Source organism: Kogia breviceps, chromosome 19 (genome assembly GCF_026419965.1).
Source record: "Kogia breviceps isolate mKogBre1 chromosome 19, mKogBre1 haplotype 1, whole genome shotgun sequence".
NCBI lineage: Eukaryota > Metazoa > Chordata > Mammalia > Artiodactyla > Physeteridae > Kogia > Kogia breviceps.
This window is the reverse complement of record NC_081328.1, coordinates 2407735-2427010: the sequence shown is the minus strand read 5'-3', so window position 1 is coordinate 2427010 and position 19276 is coordinate 2407735. Positions and strand designations below refer to the sequence as shown.

Below are 19276 nucleotides of genomic sequence, written 5' to 3'. Positions count from 1 at the left end.
ATCAATGAAATGTCTGTGTGTCTGGATCGTTGCCACACGTATTGATTCAGTCGGTATCATCAGTTACATTTCCCTCTTTATTGTATTCCACTGAGCTTGATTTATTTCAGTGTTTACAAAGCTTACACATGTCATATTGATGTTTTCACAATAAAAAGCATTAATGACCCAGAGGCACTGGCAGAAGAAAACGTCAGCCCAAAAACCTTAATAAAATCCTTGGCGTCACTGGAACAAATTAATGACAACTTCCTGAAAAAGTAAATATTTTCTTGATTTTTTTCCTAATTAAAAAAGTTACCTAATTTATTTCAGTTTACATTACTTTCAAAGTTTCCTTGGATTTCTCTTGTAAACTGTCCTCTTCTGAAGTGGGGATTTTCACAGTGATTTCAGTAGCTCTTTATATATTATATCTTAAACATGTTCATGTTTTTATGTATACAAATATTCCCTCCATCTCAGTTGCTTTTTGTTTTATCTTTAAATTACCAGAGTTAAAACTTTGCAGGTAACTAGAGCTATTTACATTTTCCTTTTTAGGCTCTTATATTTTAAGCTTAAGAGGTTCTACACCTTCCAGGAGTTTTACGTTTTGTTTTATGTTTTTTTCCTACAAGTTGTCGTTACTGGGCTTTCAACTTAAAGTTTGTCTTGAAATGGGTTTTGGCTTTGGGCAGTAAACTTTATTCTGTGAGGTTTTGTGGGAAATGAGGCGGCTGTTACACAAGTAGAGAGACTGTTGGAGCAGGTTCACCCTGGGGTAGAGTGAGGGTCCTGCCGACAGTTGGCGGGGAGGGGGTGTCTGGCACTTCGAAAGAGGTCCTCAGAGTTTGTTAATTTTAAGGGGTTTGTAGCTGGTAGCCAGTGTTCTCTGGGTTATAAATGTACATGAAGCCTGTATTTCACAGACTGGGCGGCTTAAACAATAGAAATTTATCTTTTGGATTTTAGGGCCCCACTCTTATGACCTCATTTAACCTTAATTACCTCCTTAAGGTCATTACCTCCAAACACAGTCACATTGAGGGTTAGGGCTTTAACATAAATTTTGGGGCAGGGGGACACAATTCAGTTCATAAGAAGGGCCAAGCCTATTTGTCATACATGTGTTTATTTCAGAACAGAGAAGCCTATCCATGCATGGGCTAACAGATTCCTAAAAACCGAGCATCAGAAAGTGACTTTTTTCCTTCTGTTTCCCTCCTGTTACTTTGTCTTAGTGTGAAGCTTTTTTCAAATTGTCAGATAAGGTGATGAAGGTTAAGTGAGGTATTAAAATCATGTTTCCGTCGGCTGGAGTGTGGGGTAGCATGGTCGCGTCATGCCCGTTTGTACATATGCTTGTGTCATGACATCTACAATAGCGTCCTATTAATAGGAAATGAACTTGCCCCTAGAATTGTGGGATCTTCATTTCCTTTGACTTAATTTCATTTGGAAAGTGCCAGAGAAAAGAAAGTATAGTGCGGTGTCCACGAGCTATGCCCCATCTCACTGCCCAGCTTCCGGAGACCCTGCAGACCTCCCGTTGGTTGTGGGGTCAGGCTCTTGCCCACGGGAGAAAGGAGGAGTCTGCTGAAAGCAGAGCCTCCATATCTGGCTTTCTGAGACACGCCTCTAGCTGTGGGAGTGTCTTTTGTGACTAGATGAGTTAAATCAGAAAGACCAGAACCTTACCAGAATTTGGATGTGTTCTTGTTCTCTTGTTCTAAATCATTCCTTACGGTGTTTTGGCGGGGGAAAGAAAAAAAAAGACACTCACATTTGGCTGGTGCTTGGGGAAGCGCTGTGCCTTGGAAATACTCCTACTCTTTTGTGGCTTGGAAGAAGAAAATAACTGAAAAAGTGCTTATGTCAGATGATGTCATCTGTGTAATCACTAACATGTCCTCCTGTATTTGGAAGATAAATGACTTGTTCATTTGTCCTTGGGTTTGAGGCTTTCCATCACTATATGTATTTTGTTAGCCTTTCAACATTTTGGTAGCATCTTCCACTAATAGTAATTGCTTCTGTATATTGAGACCTTCCTACATGTGAGGTGCTCTTGTGAGCTTTTTGTCTTTTGATTTTGTTTTTATTTTTGAGACTTGAAGTCTCACCTGAATCCTGGCTCATACATCTAACTGCCTATTTAACGTTGGATACCTGAGAGTTAACATCCAAAGCCGACTGTGTTTCCCCACCACTACAACCTACTTTCCCTCCAGTCTCTCCCTCGGTCGGCAGATGATGCCAGCTCGCTCTCATACCCCGCATATGGGCCGTCAGGGAGGGTCGTCTACCCGTCTTCAGATGCATCATTTAGACTCTCTTCACATCCCCGTCCCTGCATTGCTTCCACCCTGCTTCCGAGCCACGTCCTCTCTATTGCGGCGGCCGCTTGATTGGTCTGCTTGCTGCTCTTTGTTCCATTATATTTTTTTCCTCCAAAGAACAGCCAGAGTGAACCTTATAAAATATAAATCAGACCATGTTTCTCCTGTACTCCAAATCCTCTTGATACTTTCCTGCGTCTCATTCAAAATCAAAGCCAGAGACCTGTGGTGATGCGTGAGGACTCCCCGTGGGAGCGGACCTTAGGTTTCCAGGGCCCCTTTGCCAGCCCCTTTCTGCCTGCTCACTGTTCTTTGTTGTTAGTGTTAACTGAGATAGAGCTGACGTACAACATTATATTAGTTTCAGGTTAACAACATAATCATTCGATATTTGTACTATCATGAAATGATCACAAAAGTCTAGTTAACATTCATCACTGCATAGTTTTTTCTTATGATGAGAATTTTTAATATCTACTCCTAGCAACTTCCAGGTTTATAACACAGCGTAATTAATTGTAGTTAGTATGCTGTAGGTCACATCCCCAGGGCTTACTGTTTTTATAACTGGGTGCTTGTATCTCTCGCACCTTCATCCACTTTGCCCACCCCTCACCGCCTGCCTCTGACAACCACCAGTCTCTTCTCTGTTTATGCTTTTTTTTTTTTTTTTAACATTCCACATATAGGTGAGATCATACAGTATTTGTCCTTCTCTGTCTGACTTATTTCACTTAGCATAATGCCCTCAAGTTCCATCCATGTTGTGAGAAATGGCAAGATACACACACACACACACACACACACACACACACATTTTCTTTATCCTTTCATCCATTGATAGACACCTAGGTTCCTTCCGTATCTTGGCTATTGTAAATAATGCTGCAGTGAATGTTGGGGTGCATGTATCTTTTCTAGTTGGTGTTTTTTTTTCCTTCAGATAAATACCCAGAAATAGAATTGCTGGATCATATGGTAGTTCTATTTTTAATTTTTTGAGGAACCTCCGTACTGTTTTCCATAGTGGCTGCACCGATTTCCATTCCCACCAACAGTGTAGGAGGGTTCCCTTTTCTCCGTGTTCTCACCAACCTCGTTACTTCTTGTCTTTTTAACGATGGCCGTTCTTACAGGTGTGAGGTGACTGCTCCCTCTGTTTTGACCGCACTGTCCTCTTTGCTGCTCCTGAGCAGACAGCCCCCACTTCAGGGGCTTTTCCACATGCTAATCTCTCTACCTGGAGTGAGCTTCCCCACTTCCTTTGGGCCTATTGAAATGTCACATTAGCTCTCTAATGCCTCCTTACCCACTGGGCCCCAATTTTGTTCTTTATTCACTGAGTTTATTACTACCTGACATGCCATGTGTTTATTGTTCGTTGTCTGTTTCACACTAGAATTTCCGCTCCATTAGAGTAATTTCTCTTTCCCACGGCAGTGTCACCAGGACCTCAAACAACTCCCTGCGTGGCGGATGTTAGCTTCATATTTACAAATTCACTCTTTCATTCATTCACAGTTTTTAAATACTATGTTATGCATGAAAACTATTCTTTCCCATATGGTCATTTAAGTTTTTATTTTTACTGTTTTTTATGTAAAAATAATACGTTTATGGCTTCAGAGTTTCCTGTTTTGCTTAAAATATTTCTCCATACCTCCTGAGGTTATTTGTATCTTATACTAAATTATCTTCTTAGAATTTTAAAAATCTTTATTCCATTTGGAATTATTTTTCTGCATAGTGTAGTTTTTCTTCCAGACAGAGAACCAATTCTGAGAAAGCTAGCTTATTAAATGTCATCCTTGACCCAATGATTTAAAGTATCACCTTTGGCATATATTAATTTCTCACATACTTTAGGAGCTCTCCCTAGACGTTATCTTCTGTACCACTGATTTATTTTGTCTGTCTCTCTGGCAGTTCCCAACACATTGTAATACATTGGCTTCATAGTAAGTTTAAGAATCTGGAGAGGCAAGTCTCTCTCAGGCTAATGCTTTTTCTAATTTTCTTGGATTTTCTCAGGGTCTTATTTTTTCATATAAATTGGTCTATGTAGTTTAAGAAGTTTTCTTACCGCTGGGATTCTCACTGGAGATATGTGTATTAATTTTAGGGAGATTTAAAGTTTTATGTTGTCTTCTAGTCTATTTTAAGAAAATAATTGAATAATAATTAATGTTGAAGTGAACATCTCTGTGTAACTATTTATAGCATTGTCAAGTTGGAAGTAGCCCAAGGATCCACTAATAGAGGAAAGGTGAAGTAAATTTAAAGACACATTCACAGCTATTCATTCCCTTCTTAACTTCAGTAAATGTTTGAGTCTGCTCTCTGCCAGGCACTCGGCCTTGTGCTTGTCTCTAGGACTTAACTGATAAGCAAAATATGTGATCCTTGCCCTTAATGGTATTTACAGCCTAGTGGGAGCAACAGCAAGGAATCAAATAATTGTGAATAAATGTAAAATTGTAACTGTAATCAGTACATGTGCTGTAAGAGCCATAGTAGCAAAATTCAACTTTGTTAAGGAAATGATAGAAGGATTTGCGGGGGGGGGCGGTACGCGGGCCTCTCACTGTTGTGGCCTCTCCCGCCGCGGAGCACAGGCTCCGGACGCGCAGGCTCAGCGGCCACGGCTCACGGGCCCAGCCGCTCCGCGGCACGTGGGATCCTACCGGACCGGGGCTCGAACCCGTGTCCCCTGCATCGGCAGGCGGACTCCCAACCACTGCGCCACCAGGGAAGCCCCTAGAAGGCTTTTTTTAAGCATGTGGTATTTGATCTAATATACAGAGGGGGTAAAGTAGGTGAAAGCCGTTCAGAATGTATGAAGTATGTGGTAGGGGACGCATGGGGCATTCACAGAACTGAAAGAAAGCCAGTGACATGGGACACAGAGAATGCAGGGCTCGAGATGAGGCTGGACGCTTGCAGCAAGGCCACGCTCAGGAGTTTGGAACTTTATCCTGGAGCAGTGAGGTTCCACGAGGTGTTCTAAGAGGGAGGGAGGGGGAGAGAGTGTGAGTGAGTTTTGGTAGAATTTGGCTTTTAAACTCACTCTGGCCTTGTTGTAGAGAATGGTCTGGGGTGGTGGTCAGAAGAGTCGGTTTTGGAGTCGAGTGGCAGTTGTGAAGTTGAACAGAAATGGCTGGATTTGAGGGATATTTTTAGAGAGAAGATCTATGAGACTCATTGAGGCAGGATATGGGGACAAATGAGAGGAGTGTTTAAAAGGTGACTCCTAGGTTCCTGGCTTGTTTGTTGGATACTAAACACTAAAAAAGAACTTGAGTTGGGACTTGGGAGAGTTGAATAACTGTCCAGAGTAGGACATAGTGAATTTGTGATTCCTTTGAGATAATCTGGGTAAAGATGTCAAAAAGCATTAAAAGTATATATATGAAATGGTACAAACGATGGGAAAGACCATTGTGTTACAACGTTAAATTTAAAAATCTGTGTGATATCGTTCTAGAGCTTTGCTGTCTAATGTGGTAGCCACTAGACACACATGCGGCTGTTGAGTTCTTGAAATGTGATTACGGTCTTCCCTCTCTCCGAGGAGGACGTCCTACAGTTCAACCAACTGTGGGTTGAAAATATTCAGAAAAAAATTCCAGAAAGTTCCCCAAAGCAAAATTCCACAGAGTGGCAACTATTTACATAGCATTTACATTGTATTTACAGCTATTTACACAGCATTTGTATTGTATTATGTACTGCAAGTAATTGTAAGTAATCTATAAATGATTTAAAGGATACGGGTGGATACTTTTGCGTAGGTTATACGCACATGCTGCCGTTTTACATCAGGTACCTGAGCATCTGTGGATTTTGGTGTCCGTGGTGGGGACGTGGGGGTTGGTCTGGAGTTAGTCCCCTGCAGACACCAGGGGACGACTGTAGTCCAAATTGAGATGTGCTGAAAATGTGAAATACAATCAGGTTTTGAAGACTTAGTACCAAAAAAGGTAAAACATCTTATTACTAGGTTTCTATATTGGTTACATTTAAAATGATAATATTTTGCACATATTGGGTTAAATAAGATATATTGTTGAAGTTAATTTTATCTGTCTCTCTTTTTACTTTTTTAACATAGCCACCAGAAAAATTAAAATTACAGATGTAAGGTGCATTATGTTACTATTGGATGGTGCTATTCTGGTGTTAGCTCTCCTGGGTAAAAAGAAAAGCACAGAAACAGGCTAGTAGAAATAAACCAGAACATTATCATTTATGGGAATGTTTTTTGTTTAGTTTTGTTTTTCTATCTTTCTTTGTTTTTCAAATTTCATATGGATTATTTTTAGACATTAAAAGCTTTTACGCTTTCAATTTCTTAAGGCCAAGACAATTTGATGTTTCCCTTTCATACTCTACTTATGAAAAAACTTTAGTTTTCCCAATGGCTGTAATACTTCAGTGAGGTCATCAAAGGAGGATAATTCATCCTAAACAAGTGCTTTCAGGCATGGCTTCTGTCACCGCCTGACACGTGTTCATTATCAGATTTTTATGCTGTGTCATTATCTTTAAGGTGCTGAAAATAGTTCTGATACAGAAAGTGCTCCTTCTCCTTCACCAGTTGAAGCTGTCAAGCCCGGCGAAGACAGCACTGAAAACGCGCCTCCTCGAGGGACCACGGAGCCTGCGGCCGAGCTGGAGGCCACACCCGACACCGTGCCCAGGGCCTCTCCCTCGCTGGCAGTTCCGAGCACAAAAGCAGCCGAGGCTGACAGTGTGGAGACCCAGGCGAACGACAGCATGGCAGTGGACACGGCAGAGCCGATGGATGTGGAGCACGAGGAATGCGGGGCTGAAGGCATTTCTGCTCTGGGCCTCCCCTCGGCCGCCAAGGCTGATGCTGTGGATGTTGAAATGGCAGAAAGCAGTCCATCCAGAGTCGAAGGGGACCCGGAAGACAGAGACCTGGAGAGAAGCAGCGAGAAGCCGGAGCCTGGAGACGACGACCTAGGGGTGGCCCAGCAGATGAGCGCCCCGAGGCCCGAGCTCCCCTCTGACCACGACTCCAGTGCCACATGCAGTGCTGATGAGGATGTGGACGGGGAACCTGAGAGGCAGCGGTGAGGCTCCCCCCTCGACCTCCTCCTGCTCTTTACTCTGTTGGTTGCAGACTGAACCCCAGGGTGGTGCTGGCTGCTGAGGTTACTCCTGTAGAAATACTGGCAAGTGAGAGAGTCTGTCTGCTTTTATTTATTTTTTTAAAAATTTATTTATTTATTTATTTATGGCTGCGTTGGGTCTTCGTTGCTGCGTGCGGGCTTTCTCTAGTTGAGGCGAGCAGGAGCTACTCTTGGTCGTGGTGCGCGGACTTCTCATGGCGGTGGCTTCTCTTGATGGCAGAGCATGGGCTCTAGGTACACGGGCTTCAGTAGTTGTGCCTCACAGGCTCAGTAGTTGTGGCTCGCGGGTTCTAGAGCGCAGGCTCAGTAGTTGTGGCGCACGGGCTTAGTTACTCCGCGGCATGTGGGTTCTTCCTGGGCCAAGGCTCAAACTCGTGTCCCCTGCATTGGCAGGTGGATTCTTAACCACTGAGCCACCAGGGAAGTCCCTCTGTCTGCTTTTAGCGTTGGTTTCTGATGCTGTTCACCTGATTAAGTAACCAAAAAGAATTGTGTGATCATTATTCTTTAATGAGAAAGATTTTAATCTCTTTCTACATCACTTGTTACGTGCATGCCATATGATAGCAGAGAAGGGGCTGTCAGCTCACAGAGCTGTGGCCTGAGCCGCTTCTGTGGCAGAGCCGTGTGATGTGGTGGTGAAAGTGGAGGTGGGGGGCACCGGCTCCAGCTTTGCCCCCCAAAACCGAGCAGCCTCATGCCGGGCCTGCGGGGCCTGCACATGACATGTGAGAGATGCTGAGAGCGAAGATGGGAACTGGAGTGAAAGTGTGTTAGAAAGCGTAATCAAGATTCAACTTAGTGGTCATTATATAATGATTACTTTTTTGTATCAGTTAAAACTGTAGGTTTTCATATTTGTAATTCAAAATACCAGGTACAATACAAATTACCTTATAAGTACTTTTAGTCAAATTAATAATATGCAAATATAATCTTAATGGTTTTTATAAAAACTACTGTAAAAAATACATATTTTGCAGGAGTCGATACCAATTTCTTTAATACATTTAATTTCCTGGGTGTTTCCTTTTCCTTGAAAGCGATGGAATCACCTAGAATCACAGTAGACTGTTGGATTGGTGCAAATTCTAGGAATGAATTAGACTAAAATGTCATTTAACCAGAAACCCAATTCAGCTCTGGTTTTGTTTTTGTTTTTCTTTTTTTCCCCTTTTTAATAAGAAAGAGGCTCTCAGGAGACAGCCAGATTCTGCTCAGAGCTCAGCTTCCATAATGTGTCCTGGTGTCACTGTGCTTTCAGTCCATAGCCAGTATATCGTGCGTCTTACATGTTCTGGAATGAGACTTGGTACTAGAATAATATTGAGCATAACAGTGATGGCTTCTCCAAAGAGATTTTTACATGGTAGATACTAGAATTTTAATCAACAAGAATTGAAATAATATAGGGCTCCTACTTAACGGTTGGTTTTTCAGAAAATTGAAGATTCTAGCCCTCTTTTCTTCTCATGTCACAGTAATCTAGATTTTAATTGTCCCAGGCTTTAGAGTAAACATCAGTGGATTCAAGCTGTGTGGTCCCTTTTTAAACATGCTTTATTGAAATATCTCAACTAAAATAAGGGTTACCTGTGTTTCGCACTGCTGGTTTCAGTAACTGTTTTTTTTAATAATCAGTAACTTATTTATAAATTTATAAATGAAGGAAAAATTAGGATGGCAGTAATCTTACAAGAGAGGAGCATCCTAAGAGATGACCGTGACAGTAGTTGTGAAATTCTGAAATTCCTTATAAATATATAGTGGTCTCTGGATGATACTCTAAAGTTTCCTTCACTTCCAAACTATCAAAATAACACTTTCAGTTGTTATATCTTCTATATCTTTAATATTATCTTTATTCTTTGTGTAATATGTAAATTGTTTTCTTTTACACCTTCTAATTTTCTTACCAATTTATACCTTTTAAAATGTTCATCTTTCCCCAGTAACTGACAACACTGATATGATGGAGCCTGTAAGGGATTGATAGGATTTCCCCAGTTCGTACGCTGGGTGTCCTAAACTCAAGTGTATGTCCTGAAAATGAGTGAAGCTGGTGGCGCGTGAGGTGGCAGAGCCGTGGCTGGGGGGCACGGGCTGGGTGGGGAGGGCAGCCCTGCGGGTTCAGCCCGCTGTTGCATGGGGGTGTTGCCTCTGCGGTGCCATTCCTTCCCATTGTTCATGAGAAACCAGAAGTCCGGGATTTTGGGTGAGATTCTTGGTTTTAAAATGATGGTGGTTTATTCAGATGTTTTAAGAAAAATACTCTGATCCTAGAGAAACACTCTGTTACAGGTAACATCGTTTGGAACCTATGTTAATGATAAACTAGGACCTAACTTTTTATAATGGCCCTTGTTCAGACCGATCTGTTGGTTAGATGCAGATGATTAAATTCAGATAAATTCAACCTATAAAGCAACGTTAGGCTTCTTTACCTAGGAAATTAGCGCTGTAGGTTTTTTTCCTGACTGTTCAAATATGCAAGGTTAATGTGATGTGTGTGCGTGCGTGAGTGTGTGTGTGTGTGTGTGTGTGTGTGTACATGTTGACTTAAAAGGAATTATGGTGATTGTATGCTTAAAGTTTTAAATAAATATATTCATTTATCTTTTAAAATTGCATTTGCAGAATGTTTCCTATGGATTCAAAACCTTCATTGTTAAACCCCACTGGATCTATACTGGTCTCGTCTCCAATAAAACCAAATCCACTGGACCTGCCACAGCTTCAGCATCGAGCTGCTGTCATCCCGCCAATGGTAAGTTTTCAGTGTGAGTAGGAGGTGTTGAAAACAAAGACCTTTAGAGACATTTCTTGTCTTCTTTAATCAGTGCTTGGTTTTTTTAAAAAATTATGCTTAAAAAATCACATAACATAAAATTTACCATCTTAACTCTTTTTAAGTGTTCAGTAGGGTTAAGTATATCCATTTAACCATCACTCTCCTTCCCCCCCTTGCCCCAGCCCCTGGTAACCACCTTTCTACTTTCCGTTTTATGAATTTGGCTACTTACATAAGTGGACTCATGGTAAATATTTGTTTTTTTGTGGCTGGTTTATTTCACTCAGCATAATGTCCTCAAGATTAATCCATGTTGTAGCGCACATATCCGATTCTTCTTCCATTTTAAGACTGTTGTATAGACCACATTTTATTGATCCATTCATCTGTTGGATACATTGCTTTTTCAAATGGATTCATCGTGATAATTGATTGAAATGGTCATTTCTAATTAAGGAAAAAAGAGAAATATAGTGCTCTAGCCATAAATGTTAGTAAGTTCTGTGTTTGTTTTGTTTTGCTATAAGACAATAGTAGAATAAATATATAACTGGGTTTTGAATATTTAGAATAAATTATAGAGGTTATGGTTAACTTTAGTATACAGTTCCAAATCTAGTTTTATTTACATTTTACCTTATTAATCTCTATGAGTTAGACTCCCATTTGATCCTGAATTCCAGTCTTGGGTATTGATCTTTTACTTAGTTATGTTCTAGCTCTGCTTTATTTCAGAGGATAAAAATTTATTTCATCTCACATGACAATATGTAAAAGTTAAGTGTGTGCTTTTTTTAAAAAATAAATTTATTTATTCATTTATTTAATTTTTGGCTGCATTGGGTCTTCGCTGCTAGTTGCAGTGAGCGGGGGCTACTCTCTGTTGCGGGGCGCAGGCTTCTCATTGTGGTGGCTTCTCTCGTTGCAGAGCACAGGCTCTAGGCGCGCGGGCTTCAGTAGTTGTGGCGCACAGGCTTAGCTGCTTCGCAGCATGTGGGATCTTCCCGGACCAGGGCTCAAACCCATGTCCCCTGCATTGGCAGGCAGATTCTTAACCACTGCACCACCAGGGAAGCCCTAAGTGTGTGCTTATGATAAATAGGCTCACCAAAACAATCATTAAGCATTTGCACATTCATTGATTTACCCAAATGGACATTTATTGATTGTCTGCCTAGTTCAAGATAACATTTTTAATGCTGTGTGGAATATCATGATCTCTGACTTCAGAAAATTTAGAGATTGGTCTTGATAATAAGGTACAGAAAAAAAATCATAATAAAAATTTAAAAGAATTAAAATGCGATGCTCTCTTAGGTTGAAAAATAGACTATTTTTCAGAGAAAGGAGAGCTTCCTTCTTAAAGAGACACTTAAAGAAGACTCCCTGTAGGAAATAATGTTTTGGTTGGACCAGAACAGTTCATTTCGCTTTATAGCAAAAGGAGGAAAGCCATACTTATATGTAAGCCAAAGCACAAAGGCAGGAAAATGATGTGTGTGTTACGGGTGCAGTGAAAAATCCTACTTATGGCAGCAGAGAAAACTCTGGACGTCTGTAGATAACAGGTTCTAAAAGAGTCAGATCTCTGCTATTCCCAGGACTCTTATGTGTTCATGAAGTGATGGACTGAGTTAGGGGCTGTTTATTTTGTGTTGGACAAAGCAGCTTGGGTTCCTTCATGAAGTGGGAGAGACAGAAAAACAGAGAAAGCAAGCATTTAATTGCAAATTGTGGCGAGTGCTGTGTCCCGGAGAGGGAGGGGGTTTGCAGTATGTTTTGGATGGTTAGGGATGGCCTGTCCGAAGAGGTGACTTTTCATTTCTGTCCTGAAGAGAATTGGTATGTTAATGAATTGGTTGTGGGAAGAGAGGAGATGGAGTCCAGTGTGGCTGCCAGGTTTCTGGCTTAAGCTGCTGTGGTTCTGTTTCGTATGATGGAGATCACTATAGGAGAAGCACTGAGTTTAGCAAATGAAAAGTTCCATTTTGAATATAAGTTTTGAGGTGCTTTGAGATATCCAAGTGGAGTTGTTAGGTCGGCAGTCTGTGAGTGTGTAACTTCCAGGAAAATGCATTAGAAATAGAAGTTTATGAGCCATTAACATCAGGTGACATTTAAATCCATAGAAGTGGTTGTGAGCACCTGTGAGAGGGCAGAGAGGAGGGTGGGACCCAAGCCTGAGCTGCTACGGACTCAACATCGTGGGTTAAAAGCAAATGGAAATATTGTGATTTCTGTTTCGATTTCTCTTACCACAACTTTGGGATTTATTTTGTGTTCAGATCTAAAAGTAATTGTTTAAAAAAAAAAAAAAACACAACTTTGGGATTTATTTTGTGTTCAGATCTAAAACTAATTGTTTAAAAAAAAAAAAAAAAGAGGCTTCCCTGGTGGCGCAGTGGTTGAGGATCCGCCTGCCGATGCAGGGGACGCGGGTTCGTGCCCCGCTCCAGGAGGATCCCACGTGCCGCAGAGCAACTAAGCCCGTGAGCCGTGGCCACTGGGCCTGGGCGTCCGGAGCCTGTGCTCCGCAACGGGAGAGGCCACAGCAGTGAGAGGCCCGCATACCACAAAAAAAAAAAAAAAAAAAAAGAGTTCAAAAAAAAGAAAAGAAAAGTAATTGTTTAGCATTTTAAGTATTATGCTTGAAGATTTGATTAAAAAATGGTAAAATCACTTCAAGCAGTCATATTACAGAAAGAAGCATTACTTGCCGCAGATGGTAATTATTATTTTGTTGGTCACTGGCATATTTAGATTTTCTTCTTCCTGTAGGTTTCCTGCACCCCATGTAACATACCGATTGGCACTCCGGTGAGCGGCTTCGCCCTCTACCAGCGACACATCAAAGCCATGCATGAGTCAGCGCTTCTGGAGGAGCAGCGGCAGAGGCAGGAGCAGACGGACCTGGAGCGCAGGGGCTCGGCGAGCCCGCGTGGCGCCCCCAAGAGCCCGAACAGAGAGCGGGAAGGTGGGTAGCGCTAGCGCCACGAAGGACGTTTTTGGTGGGAAACAAAGCTATATTTGAAAGCAGTGTCCTTAGCGCTTAGGAACTTGATTTATGGTGCTTGTCCCTCACAGATAAAATGCCTTTACGTTGACCTCAGTTAAACTAAAGAATGCCCGCATTACTGACCACGGAGGGATGGCAGTAACATTTTCAATAGTCCTGTTGCTAACGTGAATTTTCTGCTATTCAGCTTAATGCCAGATGACTGCATAAAAGCCATGCTTTACCCTGCGTTCATCTGAGTTTTCAGAGTGAGAACTGTCCTGTCCTCCAAGCAAATCAGAGTCACATTCTAAATCTCTGATATGACAGGGGACAGCTTTGTGTAGCATATAGCCAGTCAGACCTTGACTTACCCCTCACTCTGGCCATGGCAAGCCACTTGACCTTCTCAGCTTTCGTTTTCTCATCTGTAAAGTGCAAATAATATATCTGTCTGTCTGTCTAATCTAGCTATATCTCTGCCTTGGCAGGATTACAACCTGTAAGAAAGAATGAGCATTCAGTATTGTTTTATAAGACATGGCTCAGCGCCATTTTATGTACAGTATAATAAGTGATAGGAGTATATTCGTATATGCATAGTGTAACAGATACCATGAAGGTACTGTTCTTGTTGTATGTCACTGTTATTTTAAGCGACAGATTTGAGTTGGGCATGCTCTTTTTTAGTTGGTGCATGATACACTTAGTTTCTTTTAAAAAAAAGAAAAAAGGGAGCGATTTCTAAATTTTAATAACTTCTGGCATGGTAAGAAAATGGCACATGTGTTCTGGTTGATAATGACTTATGGACTATCCAGTATGATATGGGTAGCGTATAAGACCATTAAAGTCTTCTCTGATTATGGTTTCATTTTTTGTAATGATTCAGAAGACTGTAGTACCTGACAGAGATAAGAGCTATTAGCTATAGAACACCATGCATTTCAAGGGCTATTTAATATAAAAGAGGAACTGTGCTGCTTAACTGACCCTGCTGACTCCCCACCCCATCACACCAGTGATGACTTAGCAGTTACATGACACACTGGACCTCTTATGTTAGAGTTTTACATGTCAGATGGTTGGTGTTTTAAATATAAATCTTAGGCTGTTAAAAATGTGAACCAGAGTGATTAATACCCACCAGGGCTGTGTGTATAATAGGTGCTAAATGAATATTTCTTGAATGAAGGTAAAAAAAAAAAAAAATTGGTAACCTTTGGGCTTTTAGTATATTGCCTCTAGGGAATGCTTAATTCCTAACTCAGTAATTGACATAACGTATACTCAGTAATTACATGTTAAAGGAATGATTAAATGAAGTAGGATAAAAGTGGATTTAGCAGAAGTGCTTGTCTTCAATTATGAGAATGATAAATTATAGAATAATTCGAAAGTCTTTTGATCTATTCCTTACATAAATGATTTAGAATACATTTTTTAAGGCAGAATTAAAATGTAGAAAAAAATGACATTCAAAGGTATTTGCTGAACTCATGCTAAAGCTTAACATTATTCAGGTGACAATATCTGGGTCATTCTAATATGTCTATATTGTATAGTTATTTTAGGACCTCAGTTTCCTTTCTGGACCTCCTTTATGAGATGGATTGTATTTGGTAGCTGGAGAGACTGAAGTAGACTAGAGCCGTAAATTCTGCAACTCCAAGCTGTGACTTGCATTTCTCCGTGATCAGTCACATTAATGCATGTGGTTTAGATCTGAATGGTACCCTTACTTTTAATAGTGATGCAGTGGTCTTAAAACCAAACTGTCATTATATATTTGATCAATATGACACCAAGGTGTTTGTTAATTAAGACGCCAATTTGGTTCAGGATGACCGTCTACAAACTGGGGTGGTTTATTACATTTTATCCCAAGGTTAACTTTTGTTTTAGCTAATCTAGCAAGTGTGTTCATCCAGTAATTTATTTAACAAGTGCCTGAGGGATCTTCTGAATTTATAGCTATCCTATATTTCGCTTAAAGGATAATCTCCCAGATAACATTTCTATATTTGCAGTTAACTTGCTTGTATGTAGACTGTTTGACATAAATGTTTTCAGTGCAGCATCATAGAACAGTTTATAGGATGGTAAGTATAGTGAGAAGAGGATTTACGTATATAAACCATCACCAAACTGGTATTGTCCACCTGAGGAAGGACCACAGTTTTGGCTTTTCCTTTCATGGGCTCATTTAGAAGGCAACAGGCAGCACCTGTTGTCCACCTGTTTGATTTTGTTCACCCACCTTCTCTTAATATCAATGAGACAGGAGGCTTAAGCCTTTCCACTTGTAGGAAAGCTTGAAAAAACCTCAGAGAAAAATTGTTTTCATTTTCCAGTGCCGTTTACACAAGTTGACTCCTGCTTTAGTTGGAAACCTTTTTTCTACGGTGAAAGAACTCGGACTTTACACATATAGAGAGAGAGTTAGAAGTGAAATTCTAATGCAGGTTTTAAAATCTATCCAGTCGGGCTTCCCTGGTAGCGCAGCAGTTGAGAGTCCTCCTGCCGATGCAGGGGACGCAGGTTCGTGCCCCGGTCCGGGAGGATCCCGCGTGCCGCGGAGCGACTGGGCCCGTGAGCCGTGGCCGCTGCGCCTGTGCGTCCGGAGCCTCTGCTCCGCGGTGGGAGAGGCCACAGCAGTGGGAGGCCCGTGTACCACAAAAAAAAAAAAAAAAAAATCTATCCAATCAAAATAAGAGTTAATGCCTCTGTGCAACTGAATCTAGTTTATTTTGTTGTTGTTGTTTTTAAATTTTTTTCAGCTGAGTACATGATGATTTAAATAGCTATATTTAAAACCATCTAAATTTTCATCTTTTTTTTTTAGCACTATTATGACAAAGTGTGTTTTTCCACATGATTATAAAACAATCAGACACTGAATATATGTAATATATATTGCAATGCACTCTCATGTTAAATTCTCTAGAAAGGGAGAAGTGATATTCTTTTAAAGTTGGTTTATTTCATAAATCTGCACAGTATTAGGACACTTAATAATCTAATTCATTATATTAATCCTTCAGAGAAGGAACGAGTAACGTCATCTTGATGGTTACCCCAGAGGCATCTGAAATTTCTACACCCAGTGCTCAGGGAGACACCATTGCACTCAGGATGGTTTAGAGCTCAGGGCCAGGAATTGCACTGCTTTAGAAAAATCTCCAGCCTTGGTTGGGCAGTTAGGTGTGGTTCTTCTGAACCTCAGTTTCCTCCTCTGTCAAATGGTGTTAATGGTCTCATTAGTCGTGAGGGCTAAACGAGATACTTCTGTAATACACAGTGCTCTCCCGTAGTATAGATTCCTATTCGCTGACATTAACAGTTGTTGTTTCTGTTTTTAAAAAATATCTTAGTGAACTAAAGAACGTTTTAATTGTGCTAGTGAGTCTCTATCTGAAACCAGTCACAAACCATCCACTTAAAAGTGAAATGCTAGAGACCTTCTCTTTAGAAAGGACTGTGAGGATGCCCAGTGTTACTTACTGCAGTGCAAGAAGAAAGAAAGGAACCAAACAAGAGGTTTAGCTGTTGAAGGGAGAGAAGTTATTATTCACAGGGTAAGATTATTCACCTAGGAAGCCTAAGAGAATTAACTGAGAAAGTTATTAGAGCTAAGAGGAAAGTTCAGTAAGTTTCTCAGAAAGAATTGGTATACAGAAATCTACAACTTTCTTTCTTATATATCTGCAGTAATCAGTATATATAAATATATATATATTCCCATGTATATTAAATAGATGCTTTTCCTCACAAGAAAATATAAAATAGCTTTGAATATTTTTTATGAAATTATGAAAAATGACCTATATGAAAACATCTAGCTTCCTCAATTAGAAAGCTCATTATAAAATATCAAGTCTCCTATAAATACAGGAGATAAATTTAATGCACGTCCACTGAAAATTCCAGTGATAATTTTGTTTGGGGAGGAAGTATTCAAAATGATTTTAAATTTAGATTTATCTGGAAGAATAAATGGGTAAGGCTAGGTAAGCAAAAGAATAAAAAATGAATGGGAATTTGTTCTGGCAGACATTAAAATGCCACAATTTAAAGTGGTTTGGATTACAGATGAGTTTTTACTTTCTTCTTTGTGCTTTTCTTATTTTCCAAAATTACAGTATGTCGATGCACTTAAAAAAAAAGAAAATATTGTATATTATATATATATAATTACGTATATGTGTGTTTTTAAGTCTTAATATGACTGCGTATCTGATATGCCCTTTAAATGCTTCAAGTTTTCTTAAATACTTTATGTGGAGGTAAATTATGTGGAATAATTTTCATCAGCATTACTACAGTAAAATTCATAGTTTTATAAGCTCGTGTAGCCTTTAAAAAATTACTTTGATCTGTATCTTTTGAAATCCTTTTTCCATTTCTTGATTACATTTATTTCTCTGAATATTAAGCGGTGGGCTTCATTCAACAGGCTAATGATAAGAGCTGAAATCCTCAGAGTTCTGGCCTCTAATTCAGGCCATACTTGAATTCACAGAATGGCTGGATAATCTGATGTTTGCCTGCTGTGGTCTTTATTGCATGTGAAAATACTTGATTCTCCTAATGAGAGGAAAGAAGTTCTTTGTGATTTGAAAGAAAAAATTGTAATTGAATTTTTGAGGATTTTATTAGGTCACAGTAATGATGCTTACACAGAAGATTTAGATTTACAGGGTTTTTTTAAACCTCTCTGTGGGTGGATTCCCCTCCAGGAATTTTAGATGTTGATAGTAGTGTATAGTTGGATCTGCCCCTGGATGGTGTGGGCTTGGTCCTTTCACACTTACTATTTTAATATGGGGTTCTTCCCTTATTTTGATAACTTTAACTTTCATAGGAAAATCAGTCATCTATATGCCTTATGCTGAGGTCACACATGCTCTAGCACAGGAAGTACAGATGCACAGTATCGCAGCAAGGTCAGCATCACAGTGTAGGCTCTCTCCGAGAGAAGTCAGGAAAGCTGCGCTGCAGCCCGATGTGAGTGCAGCCCGCTATAGTGTCCCGCCAGGTAAATAGTGCTCCTCCGTGCCGTGGCTGCTGGCCATTGACTTACATGCGATGACCTAGGTGGTTTACTCCCAGGATGCATCCTTGCTGTTTCAGAATTTCTCTGCATTCCGTCTTCAGTTGTATTCAGTTGAGATGCACTGGGCCACTGGGAGGTTTGTGTTCATACATGTGCACTGTGACGTTGACTGCCTTCTTTTAAGAGTACATGTACTTTGTAAAAATCTTGAGATCCGCCCCCCTAAAAAAAATTCAAGTGTCTGTGAGAGTCAGAATCAGCGCAGGTTTCCAAATGATGCAAAGAGGACGCATAACTGGTTGTCGGCCAATCTGTATATTCTCCAGAGTCGCAATATCAGCTGTTCCTAAGAAACACCCTTTTTCTCACCTCCATTGTGAGGTCCAAAGAGTGATGGAGGGAGAGAAAAAATTGTGTGCCACTTGCATATGCTGAGCAGAAATAGTTGGAAATGGACGTCAGCCTGAAAGCTCTGGTTTGCCAGGGAGTTGAGTATTTCAACCTCACAAATACCATTTGTGACCTGAGTACGGATACAGGTTTAATTTAAGTGAAAGAAATTTAAAATAGAAATGTTCATCCTCAACTTCATCTTGCACTTACAGTTTAAATGTTATTGAAGAAACAATTGAGATAGGTGGAATGTCGCAAACTAGGAAATTGACTGTTTTAAACAATGTTTTCTCCCTTTTGAAAGTCCTCCAGCCTGCTCCGCATCAAGTGATAACTAACCTCCCTGAAGGGGTTCGGCTTCCAACAACTCGACCCACTAGGCCACCTCCTCCTCTCATCCCATCATCCAAAACCACAGTGGCTTCAGAAAAACCATCTTTTATACTGGGAGGCTCCATCTCACAGGTAAAAGGGCTTCTCTTCCCAGTAGATGGCCTGTTGTTTTTTGCTTTGGTAAAAATTGTCCCTCCTTCCCATATTAATTTGTCAGAGTCCTAATAAATA

At 40.4% G+C, this 19276-nt stretch overlaps 1 protein-coding gene across 1 annotated transcript in view; it reads left to right on the top strand.

Annotated features, from left to right (window-relative positions):
* Nucleotides 1-19276, top strand: part of NCOR1 (nuclear receptor corepressor 1) — a 143134-nt gene that overhangs the window by 83957 nt on the left and 39901 nt on the right. Inside the window, exons 21-24 of the mRNA XM_059048394.2 lie at nt 6871-7417; nt 10115-10244; nt 13047-13242; nt 19017-19177. Of these exons, the coding sequence (XP_058904377.1) occupies nt 6871-7417; nt 10115-10244; nt 13047-13242; nt 19017-19177 (1034 nt within the window). The remainder of the gene's footprint in view (nt 1-6870; nt 7418-10114; nt 10245-13046; nt 13243-19016; nt 19178-19276) is intronic.